At 42.9% G+C, this 24,510-nt stretch overlaps 1 protein-coding gene across 2 annotated transcripts in view; it reads left to right on the top strand.

Moving 5' to 3' along the window:
- Positions 1–3,426: 3,426 nt before the first annotated feature.
- Positions 3,427–24,510, top strand: part of LOC110494797 (NLR family CARD domain-containing protein 3) — a 33,918-nt gene continuing 12,834 nt past the window's right edge. Inside the window, exons 1-10 of one of the 2 annotated variants that reach the window (XM_021570132.2) lie at positions 3,427–3,612; positions 17,197–17,290; positions 17,524–17,640; positions 18,256–18,372; positions 18,569–18,653; positions 18,779–19,001; positions 20,063–21,854; positions 22,000–22,173; positions 23,460–23,612; positions 24,308–24,354. In XM_021570132.2, coding sequence (XP_021425807.2) covers positions 17,202–17,290; positions 17,524–17,640; positions 18,256–18,372; positions 18,569–18,653; positions 18,779–19,001; positions 20,063–21,854; positions 22,000–22,173; positions 23,460–23,612; positions 24,308–24,354 — 2,797 coding nt within the window. In that variant the 5' untranslated portion in view covers positions 3,427–3,612; positions 17,197–17,201. The remainder of the gene's footprint in view (positions 3,613–17,196; positions 17,291–17,523; positions 17,641–18,255; positions 18,373–18,568; positions 18,654–18,778; positions 19,002–20,062; positions 21,855–21,999; positions 22,174–23,459; positions 23,613–24,307; positions 24,355–24,510) is intronic. The other variant, XM_036950872.1, reaches the window with a different exon arrangement.

The following is a 24,510-nucleotide window of genomic DNA, read 5'->3' as shown; positions in this document are numbered from 1 at the left end:
CATGCAATCTCCATAGACAAACATTGGCAGTAGAACAGCCCGTAATGAAGAGCTCAGTGATTTTTAACTTGGTACCTTTCCAACAAGTCAATTCGTCAAATGTATGCTTTTCTAGAGCTGACCCCTTCAACTGTAAGTGCTGTTATTGTGAAGTAGAAATGTCTAGGAGCAACAACGGCTCAGCCGCGAAGTGGTAGGCCACACAAGCTCACAGAATGGGACCGCCGAGTGATGAAGCGCATAGCGAGTAAAATTTGTCTGTCCTCAGTTGCAACACTCACTGTAGAGCTCCAAACTGCCTCTGGAAGCAACATCAGCACAAGAACTGTTCGTCGGGAGCTTCAAGATGTCACAAGCCTAAGATCACCATGCGCAATGCCAAGCGTCGGCTGGAGTGGTGTAAAGCTCACCTCCATTGGACACTGGAGCAGTGGAAACTTGTCCTCTGGAGTGATAAATCACACTTCACCATCTGGCTGTCCGACGGACGAATCTGGGTTTGGTGGATGCCAGGAGAACACTACCTGCCCCAATGCATAGTGCCAACTGTAAAGTTTGGTGGCAAAGGAATAATGGCCTACAGCTGTTTTGTCATGGTTCGGGCTAGGCCCCTTAGTTCCTGTGAAGGGAAATCTTAATGCTACAGTATACAATGACATTCTAGACTATTCTGTGCTTCCAACTTTGGGGAAGGCCCTTTCCTGTTTCCACATGACAATGCCCTTGTGCACAAAGTGAGGTCAATACAGAAATGTTTTTTCGAGATCGGTGTGAACTTGACTGTTCTGCACAGAGCCCTGACCTCAACCCCATCGAACACCCTTGGGATGAATTGGAACGCCGACTGCGAGCCAGGCTTAATCTCCCAACATCAGTGCCCGACCTCACTAATACTCTTGTGGCTGAATGGAAGCAAGTACCCGCAGCAACATTCCAACATCTAGTGGAAAGCCTTCCCAGAAGAGTGGAGGCTGTTATAGCAGCAAAGGGGGGACCAACTCCATATTAATGCCCATGATTTTGGAATGAGATGTTCGACGAGCAGGAGTCTACATATTGTCCACATAGTGTCCACAAAGTGTCCACATATTGTCAACATAGTGTCCACAAAGTGTCCACAAGGTGTCCACAAGGTGTCCACAAGGTGTCCACATATTGTCAACATAGTGTCCACAAAGTGTCCACAAGGTGTCCACAAGGTGTCCACAAGGTGTCCACATATTGTCCACATAGTGTCCACATAGTGTCCACAAGGTGTCCACAAGGTGTCCACAAGGTGTCCACAAGGTGTCCACATATTGTCCACATAGTGTCCACATAGTGTCCACATAGTGTCCACAAGGTGTCCACATAGTGTCCACAAGGTGTCCACATAGTGTCCACAAGGTGTCCACATAGTGTCCACAAGGTGTCCACATAGTGTCCACAAGGTGTCCACAAGGTGTCCACATAGTGTCCACAAGGTGTCCAAATAGTGTCCACAAGGTGTCCACATATTGTCCACATAGTGTCCACATAGTGTCCACATAGTGTCCACATAGTGTATATTCCGAATCAGGGGAGGATGGACAAAAATCCACTGTTTTTTTGTTGTTGTTGAAATGTCCTTTTCTGGGGGGGGGTTCTTTTACTTTCAATCTTCAAAAGCTCTTACACCACGACTATGAAAATGATATATTCTGGGGAAGAAGGGCAAAAATGCATAGTTTTTTTTTGTTGTTGTTTAAATTATTGTTAGATTATCTTTTAAGCCTGGAATTTTTGTCCATCCTCCCCCGATTCAGAATATATCTATTTTCATAGTCATGGCATGCTTAGTTCAGTAGCTATTGAGGAGACAATACAGAATATCCACTGAATATCCAGTATAAAACACATTTTTACCTAGGTTCCCAAACCTGTTGCAATTTTAGTATCATCAGAGTGAGAGCTGTAGTAGTGGATAATAGGATTGCAACAGGTTTGGGAACCTAGGTAAAAATGTGTTTTATACTGGATATTCAGTGGATATTCTGTATTGTCTCCTCAATAGCTACTGAACCAAGCATGCCATGACTATGAAAATAGATATATTCTGAATCGGGGGAGGATGGACAAAAATTGCAACACTACAGCTCTCACTCTGATGATACTAAAATTGACAGTATTAATCATTACACAGTCTATTAACCCTACATGGGACGGCAGGTAGCCTAGTGGTTAGAGCATTGGAATGGTAACCGAAAGGTTGCAAGATTGAATCCCCCGAGCTGACAAGGTGAAAATCTGTCGTTCTTCCTCTGAACCAGGCAGTTAACCCACTGTTCCTAGGCCGTCATTGAAAATAAGAATTTGAATAACTGATTTGCCTAGTTAAATAAAATATACAAATAAAATACATCACAGGGGTGGCAGGGTAGCCTAGTGGTTAGAGTGGAGGGGCGGGCAGGGTGGCCTAGTGGTTAGAGTGGAGGGGTGGCAGGGTAGCCTAGTGGTTAGAGTGGAGGGGTGGCAGGGTAGCCTAGTGGTTAGAGTGGAGGGGTGGCAGGGTAGCCTAGTGGTTAGAGTGGAGGGGCGGCAGGGTAGCCTAGTGGTTAGAGTGGAGGGGTGGCAGGGTAGCCTAGTGGTTAGAGCGTTGGACTAGTAACCGGAAGGTTGCAAGTTCGTAATCCCTGAGCTGACAAGGTACAAATCTGTCGTTCTGCCCCTGAACAAGGCAGTTAACCCACTGTTCTTAGGCCGTCAATGAAAATAAGAATTTGTTCTTAACTGACTTGCCTAGTAAAATAAAGGTAAAATAAAACAATAGGCTACAATCACAAATATGCCCTGGGCCTAATATTAGAGGAATGTGGGTTGGCAGGTAGCCTAGCCGTTAATAACATTGGACCAGTAACCAAAAGCTTGCTGGTTCGAATTCCTGAGCTGACTATGTGCCGCTGAGTAAAACACTTAAACCTCAACTAAGTTGCCACATTTTCCAGCTCCTCTTTTAAAAATAATTGACAGACTTGTGAACAATGAGATTCTGAAGTGACAATTACTGGATGTTAATGTGGGAAGACTGTGATGGAAATGTTAAGTAGTCAATGGAAGTGGGATGATGCCTGTGAGGCCATCGGAGAGGCGTGATATGCGTGAGGGACTTGGTATAGAGAAGCATTGGGGGGGGGGACGCTCTCCCAAAGGAAGTTGGTAGTGTAGCGACCTTAAACCAACACTATTATCGACCTTATCAAGAGGTTAAGATATCTTGGCTTAATGGTTTGACAGTGACTGGGCCTGGGTTTGATTCCAGTCAGAGCTGCCCCTGGAATTCGCTACAATACTATCCCAAGGAATAGTAATTGTGGACATTTTTACAGTTGGGTTGATGTTTCAAAGGTTATTCATTGCCATAAATATAAACAACAATTGTACACCCATAACATTCCCTGGCTGACATTATGTATTGCTGGTGGTATTATGGTATCCAAAGTTCAGCTGGCTGCCCAACCCAGAAGGTGAAAGAGCGATATGCTATCTCAGAGGTGCGCAAACAACTTTTCTCAAGCAGTCTTCAAGAACAGACCATGAAGATTTTTCAGGGATTTGATGTCCTGATGTTCGAGTTGTGATTCTAGCCATAACAAGGTAAGGAACCAAATGTATTATATGAAAGCATATGGATTGGATTGTGTAATCCTTTTTAATTGAGGAAATCTGTTACCAAGTATTCCCAAGCATAAATAGAGAGACTATGTAGTCATATCCCAAAGTAATCAAGGTTTGAAATGATTATGTTTTTGCTAAATACTGTATCTGTTTGGGCTTCTTGCAGTCAATTTGCAGTGTACAAATTATTTGTACAGTGTAAATTGAGAGTTCAAATCTCATCACTGACAACTTTAGCATTTTAGCTAAATATAAACTTTTTAGCTACATTGCAACTGCTTGACATGTTAGCTAACCTTTCCCATAACGTTAACCCTTTTAACTAACCCTTCCCCTAACCCTAACCTAACTCCTAACCTTAACCCTTTTAACTAACCCTTCCCCTAACCCTAACCTAACTCCTAACCTTAACCCTTTTAACTAACCCTTCCCCTAACCTAACTCCTAACCTTAACTCTTTTAACTAACCCTTCCCCTAAACTAACTCCTAACCTTAACCCCTAAACTAACTCCTAACCTTAACCCTTTTAACTAACCCTTCCCCTAAACTAACTCCTAACCTTAACCCCTAACCTAACTCCTAACCTTAACCCTTTTAACTAACCCTTCCCCTAACCTAACTCCTAACCTTAACCCTTTTAACTAACCCTTCCCCTAAACTAACTCCTACCCTTAACCCCTAAACTAACTCCTAACCTTAACCCTTTTAACTAACCCTTCCCCTAACCTAACTCCTAACCTTAACCCCTAAACTAACTGCTAACCTTAACCCTTTTAACTAACCCTTCCCCTAACCTAACTCCTAACCTTAACCCCTAACCTAACTCCTAACCTTAACCCTTTTAACTAACCCTTCCCCTAACCTAACTCCTAACCTTAACCCTTTTAACTAACCCTTCCCCTAACCTAACTCCTAACCTTAACCCCTAACCTAACTCCTAACCTTAACCCCTAACCTAACTCCTAACCTTAACCCTTTTAACTAACCCTTCCCCTAAACTAACTCCTAACCTTAACCCCTAAACTAACTCCTAACCTTAACCCCTAAACTAACTCCTAACCTTAACCCCTAAACTAACTCCTAACCTTAACCCCTAACCTAACTCCTAACCGTAACCCTTTTAACTAACCCTTCCCCTAAACTAACTCCTAACCTTAACCCTTTTAACTAACCCTTCCCCTAAACTAACTCCTAACCTTAACCCTTTTAACTAACCCTTCCCCTAACCTAACTCCTAACCTTAACCCTTTTAACTAACCCTTCCCCTAAACTAACTCCTAACCTTAACCCTTTTAACTAACCCTTCCCCTAACCCCTAACCTAACTCCTAACCTTAACCCCTAACCTAACTCCTAACCTTAACCCTTTTAACTAACCCTTCCCCTAAACTAACTCCTAACCTTAACCCTTTTAACTAACCCTTCCCCTAAACTAACTCCTAACCTTAACCCTTTTAACTAACCCTTCCCCTAACCTAACTCCTAACCTTAACCCTTTTAACTAACCCTTCCCCTAAACTAACTCCTAACCTTAACCCTTTTAACTAACCCTTCCCCTAACCTAACTCCTAACCTTAACCCTTTTAACTAACCCTTCCCCTAAACTAACTCCTACCCTTAACCCCTAACCTAACTCCTAACCTTAACCCTTTTAACTAACCCTTCCCCTAACCTAACTCCTAACCTTAACCCTTTTAACTAACCCTTCCCCTAACCTAACTCCTAACCTTAACCCTTTTAACTAACCCTTCCCCTAAACTAACTCCTAACCTTAACCCTTTTAACTAACCCTTCCCCTAACCCCTAACCTAACTCCTAACCTTAACCCCTAACCTAACTCCTAACCTTAACCCTTTTAACTAACCCTTCCCCTAAACTAACTCCTAACCTTAACCCTTTTAACTAACCCTTCCCCTAAACTAACTCCTAACCTTAACCCTTTTAACTAACCCTTCCCCTAAACTAACTCCTACCCTTAACCCCTAACCTAACTCCTAACCTTAACCCTTTTAACTAACCCTTCCCCTAACCTAACTCCTAACCTTAACCCTTTTAACTAACCCTTCCCCTAAACTAACTCCTAACCTTAACCATTTTAACTAACCCTTCCCCTAAACTAACTCCTAACCTTAACCCTTTTAACTAACCCTTCCCCTAAACTAACTCCTAACCTTAACCCCTAACCTAACTCCTAACCTTAACCCTTTTAACTAACCCTTCCCCTAACCTAACTCCTAACCTTAACCCTTTTAACTAACCCTTCCCCTAAACTAACTCCTAACCTTAACCCTTTTAACTAACCCTTCCCCTAACCTAACTCCTAACCTTAACCCCTAACCTAACTCCTAACCTTAACCCTTTTAACTAACCCTTCCCCTAAACTAACTCCTAACCTTAACCCTTTTAACTAACCCTTCCCCTAAACTAACTCCTACCCTTAACCCCTAACCTAACTCCTAACCTTAACCCTTTTAACTAACCCTTCCCCTAAACTAACTCCTAACCTTAACCCTTTTAACTAACCCTTCCCCTAAACTAACTCCTACCCTTAACCCCTAACCTAACTCCTAACCTTAACCCTTTTAACTAACCCTTCCCCTAAACTAACTCCTAACCTTAACCCCTAAACTAACTCCTACCCTTAACCCTTTTAACTAACCCTTCCCCTAAACTAACTCCTAACCTTAACCCCTAACCTAACTCCTAACCGTAACCCTTTTAACTAACCCTTCCCCTAAACTAACTCCTACCCTTAACCCCTAAACTAACTCCTAACCGTAACCCTTTTAACTAACCCTTCCCCTAAACTAACTCCTAACCTTAACCCTTTTAACTAACCCTTCCCCTAAACTAACTCCTACCCTTAACCCCTAAACTAACTCCTAACCGTAACCCTTTTAACTAACCCTTCCCCTAACCTAACTCCTAACCTTAACCCTTTTAACTAACCCTTCCCCTAACCTAACTCCTAACCTTAACCCTTTTAACTAACCCTTCCCCTAAACTAACTCCTAACCTTAACCCTTTTAACTAACCCTTCCCCTAAACTAACTCCTAACCTTAACCCTTTTAACTAACCCTTCCCCTAAACTAACTCCTACCCTTAACCCCTAACCTAACTCCTAACCGTAACCCTTTTAACTAACCCTTCCCCTAAACTAACTCCTACCCTTAACCCCTAAACTAACTCCTAACCTTAACCCTTTTAACTAACCCTTCCCCTAACCTAACTCCTAACCTTAACCACTAAACTAACTCCTAACCTTAACCCCTAACCTAACTCCTAACCTTAACCCTTTTAACTAACCCTTCCCCTAACCTAACTCCTAACCTTAACCCCTAACCTAACTCCTAACCTTAACCCCTAACCTAACTCCTAACCGTAACCCTTTTAACTAACCCTTCCCCTAACCTAACTCCTAACCTTAACCCCTAACCTAACTCCTAACCTTAACCCTTTTAACTAACCCTTCCCCTAACCTAACTCCTAACCTTAACCACTAACCTAACTCCTAACCTTAACCCTTTTAACTAACCCTTCCCCTAACCTAACTCCTAACCGTAACCCTTTTAACTAACCCTTCCCCTAACCTAACTCCTTACCTTAACCCTTTTAACTAACCCTTCCCGTAACCCTAACCTAACTCCTAACCTTAACCCCTAACCTAACTCATAACCTTAACCCTTTTAACTAACCCTTCCCCTAACCCTAACCTAACTCCTAACCTTAACCCTTTAACCTAACTCTTAAACTTAACATTAACCCCTAGCGTCGCTAATGTTAGCGAGCTAGCTAACATTAGCCTCCTAGCTAGAATTCAGAACATATTGTTTTTGCAAATTCGTAACATATTGTAAGTTTAGGGAATTCGTAACATATTGTACGTGTTCAAATTCGGAACATATTGTAAGTTTTGCAAATTCGTGACATATAATAAGAATTGTAATTCGTAGCATATCATATAAAATTGGTGATGGAAATCCACAAAATGATTACATATTGTAACATATTGTAAAAACTACTGGTCGCTAAATCCGGAGAAATTACAGACCATGTAAAAAAAAAAAAGTTGGTAACTAAATCCGTCTAGAAGGACCCCGTAAAAACGGTTAGCTGGTATGCCCTCACCCGTCTGAGCGGTCGGCTATGAATGCCCTCACCCGTCTGAGCGGTCGGCTGTGAATACCCTCACCCGTCTGAGCGGTCGGCTGTGAATACCCTCACCCGTCTGAGCGGTCGGCTGTGAATGCCCTCACCCGTCTGAGCGGTCGGCTGTGAATGCCCTCACCTTTCTGAGCGGTCGGCTGTGAATGCCCTCACCCGTCTGAGCGGTCAGCTGTGAATGCCCTCACCCGTCTGAGCGGTCGGCTGTGAATGCCCTCACCCGTCTGAGCGGTCGGCTGTGAATGCCCTCACCCGTCTGAGCGGTCGGCTGTGAATGCCCTCACCCGTCTGAGCAGTCGGCTGTGAATGCCCTCACCCTCTATATACTTCTAACTGATTGGTCTGGTTCTGTCGTCTATAGTGATGTCCTGTTAGAACATGATGTTGAGGTCCATCACTGTACTCTTGATAGTCACCACCACACACAGACACACACACACAGACACACAGACACACAGACACACACACAGACACACACACACAGACACACACACAGACACACACACAGACACACAGACACAGACACACAGACACACAGACACACACACACAGACACACAGACACAGACACAGACACACAGACACAGACACACAGACACAGACACAGACACACAGACACACACACAGACACAGACACACAGACACAGACACAGACACACAGACACACAGACACAGACACACAGACACAGACACAGACACACAGACACACACACAGACACACAGACACAGACACAGACACACAGACACACAGACACAGACACACAGACACAGACACAGACACACAGACACAGACACACAGACACAGACACAGACACAGACACACAGACACAGACACAGACACAGACACACAGACACACAGACACACAGACACAGACACAGACACAGACACACAGACACACACACAGACACAGACACACAGACACACACACAGACACAGACACACAGACACAGACACACAGACACAGACACACAGACACAGACACACAGACACAGACACAGACACAGACACAGACACAGACACAGACACACAGACACACAGACACACAGACACAGACACACAGACACAGACACACAGACAGCTGTTTCCATTTGAAGATGTTGATATGATTCTGGTCATTCGGGTGACATGGAATGTTACTGTTGTGGTTCTATAAGACAAAGATGTGAACACATGTAAACAGTATTAGTTAAGGGTTGTAACTATGCAGTGTACATGTACATGAGTAAATGCATATGGCATTACACTTACAACACGTCTATAAAGGTCTATAAACACGGCATCAATATAAAAAATAAACTTCAACATTCACCTCTTAGAGAGAGAGAGAGAGAGAGAGAGAGAGAGAGAGAGAGAGAGAGAGAGAGAGAGAGAGAGAGAGAGAGAGAGAGAGAGAGAGAGAGAGAGAGAGAGAGAGAGAGAGAGAGAGAGAGAGAGAGAGAGAGAGAGAGAGAGAGAGAGAGAGAGAGAGAGAGAGAGAGAGAGAGAGAGAGAGAGATAGATCGTATGTCATCGTATGTTACTCTGCACATGAGCTCCAAGGACTGTCTTGAGATGACTCCTAAAGCTCGCGGATGGCAGCGCAATAAAACTCCTTTTTATAAAAGGCCACTATGGAAAACGTTGTGGTAGTGTGTTCATGTAAAATACTATATTTACCAATACAACAATTAATCCACTTCTGCAAAAGTACTTGTGCAACCAATGCAATAATAACCCTTTATAATATATAATAATACTACATATGACAACAATTAAATCAAATGTTATTGGTCATGTCCATATATCCACAGCAGATGTTATTGGTCATGTCCATATATCCACAGCAGATGTTATTGGTCATGTCCATATATCCACAGCAGATGTTATTGGTCATGTCCATATATCCACAGCAGATGTTATTGGTCATGTCCATATATCCACAGCAGATGTTTTTGGGGGTGTATCCGAATGCTTGTGTAACTAGCTCCAACAGTGCAGTAGTATCGAACTAGATGCTTGTGTAACTAGCTCCAACAGTGCAGTAGTATCTAACTAGATGCTTGTGTAACTAGCTCCAACAGTGCAGTAGTATCTAACTAAATGCTTGTGTAACTAGCTCCAACAGTGCAGTAGTATCGAACTAGATGCTTGTGTAACTAGCTCCAACAGTGCAGTAGTATCTAACTAGATGCTTGTGTAACTAGCTCCAACAGTGCAGTAGTATCTAACTAGATGCTTGTGTTCCTAGCTCCAACAGTGCAGTAGTATCTAACTAAATGCTTGTGTTCCTAGCTCCAACAGTACAGTAGTATCTAACTAGATGCTTGTGTAACTAGCTCCAACAGTGCAGTAGTATCTAACTAGATGCTTGTGTAACTAGCTCCAACAGTGCAGTAGTATCTAACTAGATGCTTGTGTTCCTAGCTCCAACAGTGCAGTAGTATCTAACTAAATGCTTGTGTAACTAGCTCCAACAGTGCAGTAGTATCTAACTAGATGATTGTGTAACTAGCTCCAACAGTGCAGTAGTATCTAACTAAATGCTTGTGTTCCTAGCTCCAACAGTGCAGTAGTATCTAACTAGATGCTTGTGTAACTAGCTCCAACAGTGCAGTAGTATCTAACTAGATGCTTGTGTAACTAGCTCCAACAGTGCAGTAGTATCTAACTAAATGCTTGTGTTCCTAGCTCCAACAGTGCAGTAGTATCTAACTAAATGCTTGTGTTCCTAGCTCCAACAGTGCAGTAGTATCTAACTAGATGCTTGTGTAACTAGCTCCAACAGTGCAGTAGTATCTAACTAGATGCTTGTGTAACTAGCTCCAACAGTGCAGTAGTATCTAACTAGATGCTTGTGTTCCTAGCTCCAACAGTGCAGTAGTATCTAACTAGATGCTTGTGTAACTAGCTCCAACAGTGCAGTAGTATCTAACTAGATGCTTGTGTAACTAGCTCCAACAGTGCAGTAGTATCTAACTAGATGCTTGTGTAACTAGCTCCAACAGTGCAGTAGTATCTAACTAGATGCTTGTGTAACTAGCTCCAACAGTGCAGTAGTATCTAACTAAATGCTTGTGTTCCTAGCTCCAACAGTGCAGTAGTATCTAACTAAATGCTTGTGTTCCTAGCTCCAACAGTACAGTAGTATCTAACTAGATGCTTGTGTAACTAGCTCCAACAGTGCAGTAGTATCTAACTAGATGCTTGTGTAACTAGCTCCAACAGTGCAGTAGTATCTAACTAAATGCTTGTGTAACTAGCTCCAACAGTGCAGTAGTATCTAACTAGATGCTTGTGTAACTAGCTCCAACAGTGCAGTAGTATCTAACTAAATGCTTGTGTTCCTAGCTCCAACAGTGCAGTAGTATCTAACTAAATGCTTGTGTTCCTAGCTCCAACAGTGCAGTAGTATCTAACTAGATGATTGTGTAACTAGCTCCAACAGTGCAGTAGTATCTAACTAGATGCTTGTGTAACTAGCTCCAACAGTGCAGTAGTATCTAACTAAATGCTTGTGTTCCTAGCTCCAACAGTGCAGTAGTATCTAACTAAATGCTTGTGTTCCTAGCTCCAACAGTGCAGTAGTATCTAACAATTCACAACAATACACACAAATCTAAAAGTAAAAGAATGGAATTAGGTTGAGCAATGACGGAGTGACATTGACTAAAATACAGTAGAAAATAATACAGTATATACACATATGTTCCTATTAAAGTGGCCAGTGATTCCATGTCTATGCACAGTGCCTTTGAAAAGTATTCAGACCTCTTGACTTTTTCCACATTTTGTTATGTAAACAGCCTTATTATAAAATTGATTAAAACATTTTTATTTTACTCAGCAATCTACACACAATACCCCATAATGACAAAGTGAAAACAGGTTTTTAGATTTTTTTTTGCAAATTTAAAATAAATAAATAAATAGAAATACCTAGACCGTTTGCTATGAGAATCGAAATTGAGCTGTTTCCGTTGATCATCCTTAAGATGTTTCTACAACTTGATTGGAGTCCACCTGTGGTAACTTCAATTGATTGCACATGATTTGGAAAGGTCCCACAGTTGACAGAGAAAAAAACAAGCCGATTTGGAAAGGTCCCACAGTTGACAGAGAAAAAACAAGCCGTGAGGTCAAAGGAAGTAGGGATCCGAGACAGGATTGTGTCATTGCACAGATTTTTTTATTTGACCAGGCAAGTCAGTTAAGAACAAATTCTTATTTACAAGACTGTAACTACCAATAGGATACCATGAAATTGGGGAGAAAGAGTGACCATCGGGTTCTTGGTCACCTCCCTGACCAATGTCCTTCTCCCCCATTTTTAAAGGGATGGGAACAGTGGGTTAACTGCCTGTTCAGGGGCAGAACAACAGATTTGTACCTTGTCAGCTCAGGGATTTGAACTTGCAACCTTCCAGTTGCTAGTCCAACCACTCTAACCACTAGGCTACCCTGCAGCCACAGATCTGGGGAAGGGTACCAGCCACAGATCTGAAAGTCCCCCAGAACACAGTGACCTTCATCATTCTTAAATGGAAGAATTTTGGAAATATCAAAACTCTTCCTAAGAGCTTGCCGCTCGGCCAAACATAGAACTTGGGCTCCTGAGTGGCGCAGCAGTCTAAGGCATCGCATCTCAGTGTTAGAGGTGTCACGACAGACACCCTGGTTCAGCAGTCTAAGGCATCGCATCTCAGTGTTAGAGGTGTCACGACAGACACCCTGGTTCAGCAGTCTAAGGCATCGCATCTCAGTGTTAGAGGTGTCACGACAGACACCCTGGTTCAGCAGTCTAAGGCATTGCATCTCAGTGTTAGAGGTGTCACTACAGACATCCTAGTTCAGCAGTCTAAGGCATCGCATCTCAGTGTTAGAGGTGTCACTACAGACACCCTGGTTCAGCAGTCTAAGGCATCGCATCTCAGTGTTAGAGGTGTCACGACAGACATCCTGGTTCAGCAGTCTAAGGCATCGCATCTCAGTGTTAGAGGTGTCACTACAGACACCCTGGTTCAGCAGTCTAAGGCATCGCATCTCAGTGTTAGAGGTGTCACGACAGACACCCTGGTTCAGCAGTCTAAGGCATCGCATCTTAGTGTTAGAGGTGTCACGACAGACACCCTGGTTCAGCAGTCTAAGGCATCGCATCTCAGTGTTAGAGGTGTCACAACAGACACCCTGGTTCAGCAGTCTAAGGCATCGCATCTCAGTGTTAGAGGTGTCACGACAGACACCCTGGTTCAGCAGTCTAAGGCATCGCATCTCAGTGTTAGAGGAGTCACGACAGACATCCTGGTTCAGCAGTCTAAGGCATTGCATCTCAGTGTTAGAGGTGTCACGACAGACACCCTGGTTCAAATTCAGGTTGTATCACAACTGGCTGTGATTGGGAGTCCCATATGGTGGTGCACAATTGGCCCAGCGTTGTCCAGGTTTGGCCGGTGTAGGTCGTCATTGTAAATAAGAATTTGTTCTTAACTGACTTGCCTGGTTAAATGAAGGTTAAATAAAACCTTTAAAAATGGGGGAGAAAGACATTGGTCAGGGAGGTGACCAAGAACCCGATGGTCACTCTTTCTCCCCAATTTCATGGTATCCTATTGGTAGTTACAGTCTTGTCTGATCACTGCAACTCCCGTACGGACTCGGGAGAAGCAAAGGTCGAGAGCCGTGCGTCCTCCAAAACACAACCCAACCAAGCCTCACTGCTTCTAGACACAATGCACACTTAACCCGGAAGCCAGCGTGTACTGAGCTTGGCCCGCCAAGGACTTCCCTGCCAGCCAAACCCTCCCCTAACCCGGACGATGCTGGGCCAACTGTGCGCCGCTCCAGTCGCGGCCGGCTGCGACAGGGCCTGGACTCTAACCCAGAATCTCTAGTGGCACAGCTAACACTGCGATGCAGTGCCTTAGACCACTGCACCACTCGGGAGGCCACTCTGACAGAGCTCTAGAGTTCCTCTGTGGAGATGAGACAACCTTCCAGAAGGACAACCATCTCTGCAGCAATCAGGCATTTATGGTAGAGTGGCAATACGGAAGCCACTCCTCAGTAAAAGGCACATGACAGCCCGCTTGGAGTTTGCCAAAAAGGACCTAAAGACTCTCAGACCATGAGAAACAAGATTCTCTGTTCTGATGAAACCAAGATTGAACTCTTTGGCCTGAATTCCAAGTTTCACGTCTGAAGGAAACCTGGCACCATCCCTACGGTGAAGCATGGTGGTGGCAGCATCGTGCTGTGGGGATGTTTTTCAGCAGCAGGGTCTGGGAGACTAGTTAGGATCAAGGGAAAGATGAACGGAGCAAAGTACAGAGAGATCCTCGATGAGAACCTGCTCCAGAGCGCTCAGGACCTCAGACTGGGGTGAAGGGTCACCTTCCAACAGGAAAACAACCCTAAGCACACAGCAAAGACAACGCAGGAGTGGCTTCAGGACAAGTCTCAGAATGTCCTTAAGTGGCCCAGCCAGAGCCCAGACTTGAACCTGATCTAACATCTCTGGAGGGACCTGAAAACAGCTGTGCAGCAACACTTCCAATAATACCTGACAGAGCTTGAGAGGATTTGCAGAGAATAATGTGAGAAACTCCCCAAATACAGGTGTGCCAAGCTTGTAGCATCATAGCTAAGAAGACTCAATGCTGTAATCGCTGCCAAAGGTGCTTCAACAAAGTACTGAGTAAAGGGTCTGAATACTTATGTAAATGTAATATTTCCATTTTTTATTTGTAATATATTTGCAAAATGTTCTACAAACCTGTTTTAACTTTGTCATTATGGGGTATTGTGATGTCATTATGGGGTATTGTGATGTCATTACGGGATATTGTGATGTCATTATGGGGTATTGTGATGTCATTATGGGGTATTGTGATGTCATTACGGGGTATTGTGATGTCATTATGGGGTATTGTGATGTCATTACGGGGTATTGTGTGTAGATTGATGAGGGGAAAAAAACATGTAATCCATTTTAGAATAAGGTTGTAACTTAACAAAATGTGGAAAAAGTAAAGGGGGGAAAGTCTTTAATATTTTCTGAAGACACAGCTTTCTAAGGTGCATGGTTGAGTAGCCTGGTGGCAGCTGGCTAGTGATGGCTATTTAACAGTCTGATGGCCTTGAGATTGAAGCTGTTTTTCAGTCTTTCGGTCCCAGCTCGATAAACAATACACAACATAACTCTAAACATTGAAGAATAGTAACAGTTATACAGTAGAACAAATGTCTGAAACTTATCAAAGTAACAAGAAGTAATTAGTGGTAATGACCTATTATTACACAGCATGTAAAACAAATAAACCCCTCCCTGCAAGTTACATTTTGATACAGGCACAACATTCAGACGTGCGTGTTACTGTTGAAAAATAAAACGTCCTCCGAAACATTCGTCTTTTCCCTTCGGATGACGAAAACACTCTGACCTGAATGGGTGAGTGTACAGATTCGCACTTCATTTGGAAAACTGTTCGGGAACAATAATAAGTCTCGTGTTTTCACCACAAAGCATTTCATTAAACCGTTGACAGACCCTTTCTCTGCGCGCTCGAGAAAGGCAAGAAGGAGAGAGAGAGAGAGGAGGAGTTGGAAACGTACCCGGTGGTGAGATATTCTGCAGCTATTACAGGTAACGTGTCAGCCTATTAGATATGATAATGTAACAAATTCCCTATTACTAGACTATTGAAAATGAAATAGGCCTACAAATTCAATATAATTGTAGGCTAACTCTGTAAGCAACCAACATCATCGCCTCGGGCCTATACGTCCTCTTCCAGACTCATGGATGTAAGGTTTGGATGGTAGTATATATTAACCAGTCCATCCACGATGATTATTTTATATCCGTTTTTTTTTTCTTCTCAGGCTTGGGCTCATATAGGCCTGTGCATATGAATAAACTGTAATATGGGTGTTTTTAATTAATCATCACCTTAGAAAGCATCACTTTCTTCAAATTGATCGAGCACAAGTTAACGTGAGTTTTAAAAGCATGATACTGTTTTGATGATAAGTGTTTTGATGTGATTTTCCCATCTCATTTGCATTGATGTCAGAGAGGTTAGAGGGATAATAGATCCCTGACTACCAGGCCGTTAGCGGCCTGATGATCACGAGCGACTTGGGTACTACTAACACATGTCCAGAGTGAATAAAAGGAGATGACCGTGGAATTTGACTGCTGTCATGACTCATCACTATCGGTATGACGGTTATAAGGTCACCTTGTTGTTGGAGACCCCTGGTGGAAGGTAACAGAGGAAGGTTGAATGTTGTTGAGGACCCCTCGTAGAAGATAACTAAGCCTGTGCTATGTAGTTGTCTCACCTAGCTATCTGAAGATGAATGCACTGACTAAGCCTCTGCTATGTAGTTGTCTCACCTAGCTATCTGAAGATGAATGCACTGACTAAGCCTCTGCTATGTAGTTGTCTCACCTAGCTATCTGAAGATGAATGCACTGACTAAGCCTCTGCTATGTAGTTGTCTCACCTAGCTATCTGAAGATGAATGCACTGACTAAGCCTCTGCTATGTAGTTGTCTCACCTAGCTATCTGAAGATGAATGCACTGACTAAGCCTGTGCTATGTAGTTGTCTCACCTAGCTATCTGAAGATGAATGCACTGACTAAGCCTGTGCTATGTAGTTGTCTCACCTAGCTATCTGAAGATGAATGCACTAACTGGTAAATTGCTCTGCTAAAGGACAAACATGTAAATGTTGTACTTATGTCAAAGTGTCAGTTTGTTTCACTGTACTGTGTCTTGGGTTTATTGATAAGACACTTGCAACAAACAGTCTGTATGTCAGGGAAAAGGAGGATACCTGGTCAGAATGCCTTCAACTGAAATGTGTCTTCTGCATTTAACCCAACCCCTCTGAATCAGAGAGGCGTGTCTTCCACATTTAACCCAACCCCTCTGAATCAGAGAGGCGTGTCTTCCACATTTAACCCAACCCCTCTGAATCAGAGAGGCGCGGGTGGCTGCCTTAATCCACATCCACATGTTTGGCGCCCGGGGAATAGCAATCAATCAATCAATCAAATGTATTTATTAAGCTCTTCTTACATCAGCTGATATCTCAAAGTGCTGTACAGAAACCCAGCCTAAAACCACAAACAGCAAGCAATGCAGGTGTAGAAGCACAGTGGCTGGTGGGTTAAGAGCCTTGCTCATGGGGCAGAATGACAGATTCTTACCTTGCCAGCTCGTGGATTCGATCCAGCAACCTTTTGGTTACTGGCCCAACGCTCTAACCAACAAGCTACCATTGACCTTGGATCAGAGGAGCTTTGTATGGCTAATGTTATTGTGCCTCATTGTGCTTCAACTGTTGTGTTTCATGACCGTCTGGATTTTTGCCTAACGTTACTGTACCGTTCTGCTTCATGTCTTTGTTTAGGTTCAATGAGTCTCTCTGAGGAGGGAGAGCAGTGGACCACTGCCTCTAAGATGAGTCTCTCTGGAGAACATGACTCCAACTCAAAAGCTGAAAGGTAGGAGGAAAGGGATAGATAGAGAGTGTGTGTGTCTGTCTGTCTGTCTGTCTGTCTGTGTGTGTGTGTGTGTATCTGTGTGTGTGTGTCTACAATAGCATATTGTGCATGTGTGTGTGTGTCTACAATAGCATACATGTATGTTCTGTCTGAACCTTTACAGTTTGTGACATCATCATCATCATTACACAGAACAGATTAGAGGCTGAATGTCTGTCTCTGTTGTGTTGAAGCCCAATCCAGCAGAAGAGACCAGTCTCACCTGTAACTAGCTGTGTGTCCATGAAGAGTGACCAATCTATGGGACATCCAGTGCTTTTCAGGAAGAGAGATGGTTCTACGAAACAAAGGTATGAGAAATGCATTACTCAGGTAGATCATACATGACAGTTTGTGTGTGTGTACATGTGTGTGTGTGAGTGCATGTGTTTTTGTACACTGTAGCCTACGTGTGTGTGTATATTGTGTGTGTCCGTGTGTGTATTTGTGTGTCTGTCGGTCTGTGTGTGTGTCTGTCGGTCTGTGTCTGTGTGTGTGTCTGTCTGTCTGTGTCTGTGTGTGTGCTTCTCTGTGTGTCTGTTTCTCTATGTGCATGTTTCTCTGTGTCCGTTTGTGTGTTTGAGTGTCTGTCTGTGTGTGTTTCTCTGTGTGTGTGTGTGTATATGTGTGCGTGTCTGTCTGTCTGTGTCTGTGTGTGTGCTTCTCTGTGTGTCTGTTTCTCTATGTGCATGTTTCTCTGTGTCCGTTTGTGTGTTTGTGTGTCTGTCTGTGTGTGTTTCTCTGTGTGTGTGTTTCTCTCTGTGTGTGTGTGTGTATCTCTGTGTGTGTGTGTGTGTGTGTGTGTATCTGTGTGTCTACAATAGCATACATGTATGTTCTGTCTGAACCTTTACAGTTTGTGACATCATCATCATCATTACACAGAACAGATTAGAGGCTGAATGTCTGTCTCTGTTGTGTTGAAGCCCAATCCAGCAGAAGAGACCAGTCTCACCTGTAACTAGCTGTGTGTCCATGAAGAGTGACCAATCTATGGGACATCCAGTGCTTTTCAGGAAGAGAGATGGTTCTACGAAACAAAGGTATGAGAAATGCATTACACAGGTAGATCATCCATGACAGTTTGTGTGTGTGTGTGTACATGTATGTGTTTTTGTACACTGTAGCGTGTGTGTGTGTGTGTGTGTGAGAGAGTGCGTGCGTGCATGTGTGTGTGTGTGCGTATCTTCCAGTTACTGTATGTAGGGTAAGGTGTATAATCTTGTGTTTTGTCCACAGACACCAACAGAACACACCAAAGTCAGAGATTCCTAGTGGTCAGTCTGCCCAGAGTCATCAACAAGACCTGCCCGCTATACTAAAAGTGAGATGTTTTACATTGGTCTCGATTACCTCAGTAAAGAAACGTGATATAAAAGCATAGTTTTACAATATGCTGAAATCACATTGGTATTCTTTTGATCTGAATTCGTGTATTTTTGTGTCCAGTCACTTGAAGAAAATGTCATCACATTTGTGAAGAATGAGTTGAAGAATATCAACAGGATTCTATGTTCTGAGAGTTCAGATCACCCAGTATTCTTCGGGAGTCAGACAGAGGACAAAGACGTGGATAAACCGGAGAGGATTGCCCGAGAGGGTGCTCTGGACATCTCACTGTACATCCTGAGGAACATTAACCAGATGGAGCTCGCTGACAAACTGGAGAAAAGTAAATTTCTCAAAATGTAGTTTAAGGCTCAATTTATGATATGCGAGCCAAAGAAAGTGTGTTGGTTTAAAAAAAAATCGCATTAAGTTAGGTGCTTATAATTAGATTGTACAATTGCCCCCCAGGGCGGCAGGGTAGTCTAGTGGTTAGAGCGTTGGACTAGTAACCGGAAGGTTGCAAGTTCAAACCCCTGAGCTGACAAGGTACAAATCTGTCGTTCTGCCCCTGAACAGGCAGTTAAACCCACTGTTCCCAGGCCGTCATTGAAAATAAGAATTTGTTCTTAACTGACTGGCCTAGTTAAATAAAGATAAAAAATGAATATCTTAGTCGTACTCTAAATATATAATACAATATATAAAACAGTGTTCAGACTCTCATCTTGAGATCCTAGATCAAGTAAATCAAAACTCTAGTAACATGTATGTTTTAGTTTAGCTTTATTTTGCATACATGTACAAACAACAACAAATCAATGAATTGTCATTGAAGCTACTCTGAGAATATTTTTTATTTATTTTACCTTTATTTAACTCGGCAAGTCAGTTAAGAACAAATTCTTATTATCAATGACGGCCTAGGAAGAGTGGGTTAACTTCCAGTTACTTCCGGTTACTAGTCCTTCCGGTTACTAGTCCTTCCGGTTACTTCCGGTTACTAGTCCAACGCTCTAACCACTAGGCTACCCTGCCGCCCCAATGTGGCATTCTAATCATTTAAAATACAAACAGTCCCCAAGCTTGCTTCATTCAAGATGACCAATTCATCAATAATTCTTTAAAAAAACAGTCAATGAACAAAAAGCTGATACAAAATGGCAGTACATTTTTATTTATTTAAAAAAAAAATCAATTAAATATGAATTAATGTAAAAAAGGATTACCGGGATCGATCATTCCTCTGATCATCATTCCTCTGATCATCATTCCTCTGATCATCATTCTTCTGATCATCATTCTTCTGATCATCATTCCTCTGATCATCATTCCTCTGATCATCATTCCTCTGATCATCATTCCTCTGATCATCATTCCTCTGCATTGTTTTTTTACATTTTTTAGATACACCTGCCATGAAGAGCCAACGTAAGCTAAAATCTCATCTGAAAAATAAGTTTGAATGTGTATTGGAGGGAATAGCGAAACAAGGAAACTCCAGACTTCTCAGTAAGATCTATACAGAGCTCTATATCACAGAGGGTAGAAGTGGAGGAGTCAATAATGAAAATGAGATGACACAGATTGAGGCAGCGTCCAGGAGACCAGCAACACATGAGACACCAATAAAATGCAATGACATCTTTCGGCCCTTACCTGGACAAGATAAATCTATCAGAACTGTGCTGACGACAGGAGTCGCTGGCATTGGAAAAACAGTCTCTGTGCAGAAGTTCATTCTGGACTGGGCTGAAGGGAACGCAAACCAGGAGCTTCAATTCATATTTCCACTTTCTTTTCGGGAGATGAATTTGATGAAGGAGAGAAACCACAGCATGATGGAACTTCTTCATCGCTTTGTCATGGAAACCAAAGAATCAGGAATCTCTAACTATGACAAGTACAACGTTCTGTTTGTCCTTGATGGTCTGGATGAGTGTCGACTTCCTCTAGACTTCAAGAACAACAAGATCTGTTTTGATGTCACAGAGTCTACCTCAGTGGACGTGCTGCTGACAAATCTCATCAAGGGGAATCTGTTTCCCTCCGCTTTCCTCTGGATAACCTCCCGACCTGCAGCAGCCAATCAGATCCCTCCGGGGTGTGTTGACCAGGTGACAGAGGTACGAGGGTTCAACGATCCACAGAAGGAGGAGTACTTCAGGAAGAGAATCAGTGATGAGAATTTGGTCAGCAGAATCATCTCACATATCAAGATATCAAGGAGCATCCACATTATGTGCCACATACCTGTCTTCTGTTTGATTTCTGCTACAGTTTTTGAGAACATAATGAAGACGGAAAAAAGAGTGATGCCCAAGACTCTGACTGAGATGTACATGTATTTCCTCATATTTCAGTCCAAACAGACACTGGTGAAGTTTGAAGGGAAAGAGCAGATCGATCAACACTGGGATAAAGAGAGCATTATGTCACTGGGGAAACTGGCTTTCCAACAGTTGGAGATAGGCAATCTGATTTTCTATGAGGAAGACCTGAACAAATGTGGTATTGATGTCAGAGAGGCATCAGTGTATTCAGGACTGTGCACACAGATCTTCAGAGAGGAGAATGGGCTGTACCAGGAGAAGGTATACTGCTTTGTTCATCTGAGCATCCAGGAGTTCATGGCTGCTGTGTATGTGTTCCTCTCAGCCGTCAACAACAACGTGAATCTAATGGCCAATCCGCAATCAACCTCTGCCAAGCTGCGGACACTGTCTATTGACAACCGTCTAATCGACCTGGCAAGGAGTGCAGTGGACAAGGCTTTAGAGAGTGAGAGTGGACACCTGGACCTGTTCCTCCGCTTCCTTCTGGGCCTCTCATTGAAGTCCAATCAGACTCTCCTACGAGGCCTACTGACACAGACAAGTAGCAGCTCACAGACCAATGAAATGATTGTCAAGTACATCAAGGCAAAGATCAGGGACAAGCCCACCTCGGAGAGATGCATCAATCTGTTCCACTGTCTGAATGAGTTGAATGACCATTCTTTAGTGGAGGAGATCCAAAGCTACCTGAGATCAGGAAGTCTCTCAGAAGCCAGCCTCTCATCTGCTCATTGGTCAGCTCTGGTCTTTGTGTTGCTGACTTCAGAAGAGAAGCTGGAAGTGTTTGACCTGAAGAAATACTCCAGATCAGAGGAAGGTCTTGTTAGGCTGCTGCCAGTGGTCAAAGCCTCCAGAACAGCACTGTAAGTACATGGATATTAAAAACGTAAACATCTGAAATAATGTTTATATTTACACCACAGTAAAACATAATTACTGTTTTTTTTAAATCAAATAACATGGCACGCACACAATTGTGAACATTTCCTATTTCTACTTTCCATTTAGGCTGAATGGATGTAACCTCACAGAGAGCTGCTGTGCTTCTTTGGCCTCGACTCTCAGCTCAAACTCCTCCCAGCTGAGGGTGCTGGACCTGAGTAACAATGACTTGCAGGATTCAGGAGTGAAGCTGCTCTCTGCTGGACTGGAGAGTCCACACTGTCAACTGGAGACACTGAGGTCAACATGTACTTATAATAGTTCCACTATACTGTAGGCTGATACACACTAAACACAAATGCTTCTGTGCCCCAAAAAAAGGGTTATTTGGCTTGTTGCCATAGTGGATCCCATTTTGGTTCTTTATAGAACCTTTTATGAATGTTCTATAAAGAACCATGCTAATAAGGTTCTAAATGGAACCTATAAGGAACTCTTTCATAATCACCCCCAAAAAAAGGGTTCCCTTTCTATGGTTCTTTATCAAACCTTTATGGAGAATGGTTCTATAGAGCTAGATCCTATTGAAGAACCACACATATATATTTTTAAAATTCTGGCTATCCATATTATATACATTTAAAAAAGGTTGAATCAGGTTTGTTAGTTCTGTAACAGCAGGGAGTCTCTGAGGAGATCATTATGAACTACTGAGTTACTCAACCGTTCTCAATTGACAGAAGGACATACAGTATGTGACGCTATCCCAAGACATCGTCACAGGCCACAGTCATGTGATGGCCTAACACAACATGAGATATACTGGCAAACACTCTCACGGGTGCACAAGAAGAGCTGTGTTTGCAAACCACGCCCCAAAATATTAGAATGGGCCACCACCCCTACATTTTAATCATCACTCAAAGAGGAAAGGGACCCTTTTGTGAACCGCAAAGAACCATTAAAGGTCCCACATTTCCCAAAGAACCATTAAAGGTCCCACATTTCCCAAAGAACCATTAAGGGTCTCACATAGAACCATCACATTTCCCAAAGAACCATTAAAGGTCCCACATTTCCCAAAGAACCATTAAGGGTCTCACATAGAACCATCACATTTCCCAAAGAACCATTAAAGGTCCCACATTTCCCAAATAACCATTAAAGGTCTCAACGAGTTCTGCGAGTCATTATGGTTCCACATAGAACCATCACACTTCCCAAAGAACCCTTGAGGAACCCTCTTTTCTTAGTGTGTACCAGCCTAATATATTTGGGCATGAGAACTGAGTATTCACTGCTCCCAGTCTGTATTTTGTTTAAAAAAAAAAGACTGCTTCCTTGTCATGTTCGTTATAGGAAGAGATGTATTAACTCAAATCAATGTACAATAAACCACTCATTCTCTTTTGTAAAAAAAATTATAATAATAAAAAAATAAACATGTTTTCATTGCAGTTGTTTATCTGGCAAAAATAATGAAAAGTTAGCTGCCCACTTAAGATTTTAGCAGTCCGTATATAAAATAATGTTGGTGTGTAATGTGGAAATGCTTACGTGTAGAAATGATGATCAACTCTCTGCAGGCTGTCAGGCTGCCTGGTCACAGAGGAAGGCTGTGCTTCTCTGGCCTCAGCTCTGAAGTCAAACCCCTCACATCTAAGAGAGCTGGACCTGAGCTACAATCACCCAGAAGACTCAGCACTGAAGCTGTTCTCTGCAGGACTGGATAAACTCAAGTATTTTGAGTGTTTGCCTCTATCAGTATTGTCTGCCTGCATGGGAGTGTGTTCCTGCATGCATGTGAGTGTGTTCCTGTGTGTCTGCCTGCATGGGAGTGTGTTCCTGCATGCATGTGAGTGTGTTCCTGTGTGTCTGCCTGCATGGGAGTGTGTTCCTGCATGCATGTGAGTGTGTTCCTGTGTGTCTGCATGCATGTGAGTGTGTTCCTGTGTGTCTGCATGCATGTGAGTGTGTTCCTGTGTGTCTGCCTGCATGTGAGTGTGTTCCTGTGTGTCTGCATGCATGTGAGTGTGTTCCTGCGTGTCAAACCTGAGTTAGTAAGCAGCCTATCAGATGGAAGGAGACACTAGTGATCAAACCTGAGTTAGTAAGTAGCCTATCAGATAGAAGGAGGAACTAGTGATCAAACCTGAGTTAGTAAGCAGCCTATCTTTGGTAGAGTGGGCGAGGCTCGCCTTGTTCCTCCCGACAGTCAAACAAACAGTGAGATATTGATATTTTTTTTCATGAAAGTAACTCAATGTAATGTAACTAGTAATATAATGTGTTACTTTCCAGTAATATTGTCTGTAATATTGTTAAATGTAACGAGTAACTAATCCCAACACTTCATGTGTGTAAGTCTGATATATATATGAATCATTATCTTTTTTTTAATCCTTTTTTTTATTTTTTACATCATCTTTTACAGTTTGGACAATGGTGAAGCGCTCCGGTTACAACCTGGGCTTAAAAAATGTAAGTGATGAATGCTTAAGTTAAAAAATTTATTGAGCTGAAACAGGGCTGTGGAGGCTCTGACGCAAAGTTCTGATTCAAGTTCCATATAGTGACCTGCGTTTCTTCCTAGACTCTAGGGCAGGGCTTGGCAACCCTGTTCCTAGGCTGTGTTTC

This window comes from Oncorhynchus mykiss, chromosome 17, assembly GCF_013265735.2.
Source record: "Oncorhynchus mykiss isolate Arlee chromosome 17, USDA_OmykA_1.1, whole genome shotgun sequence".
Taxonomy (NCBI): domain Eukaryota; kingdom Metazoa; phylum Chordata; class Actinopteri; order Salmoniformes; family Salmonidae; genus Oncorhynchus; species Oncorhynchus mykiss.
The sequence above is the reverse complement of the archived record's forward strand: the minus strand, read 5'-3'. Positions and strand labels throughout refer to the sequence as shown.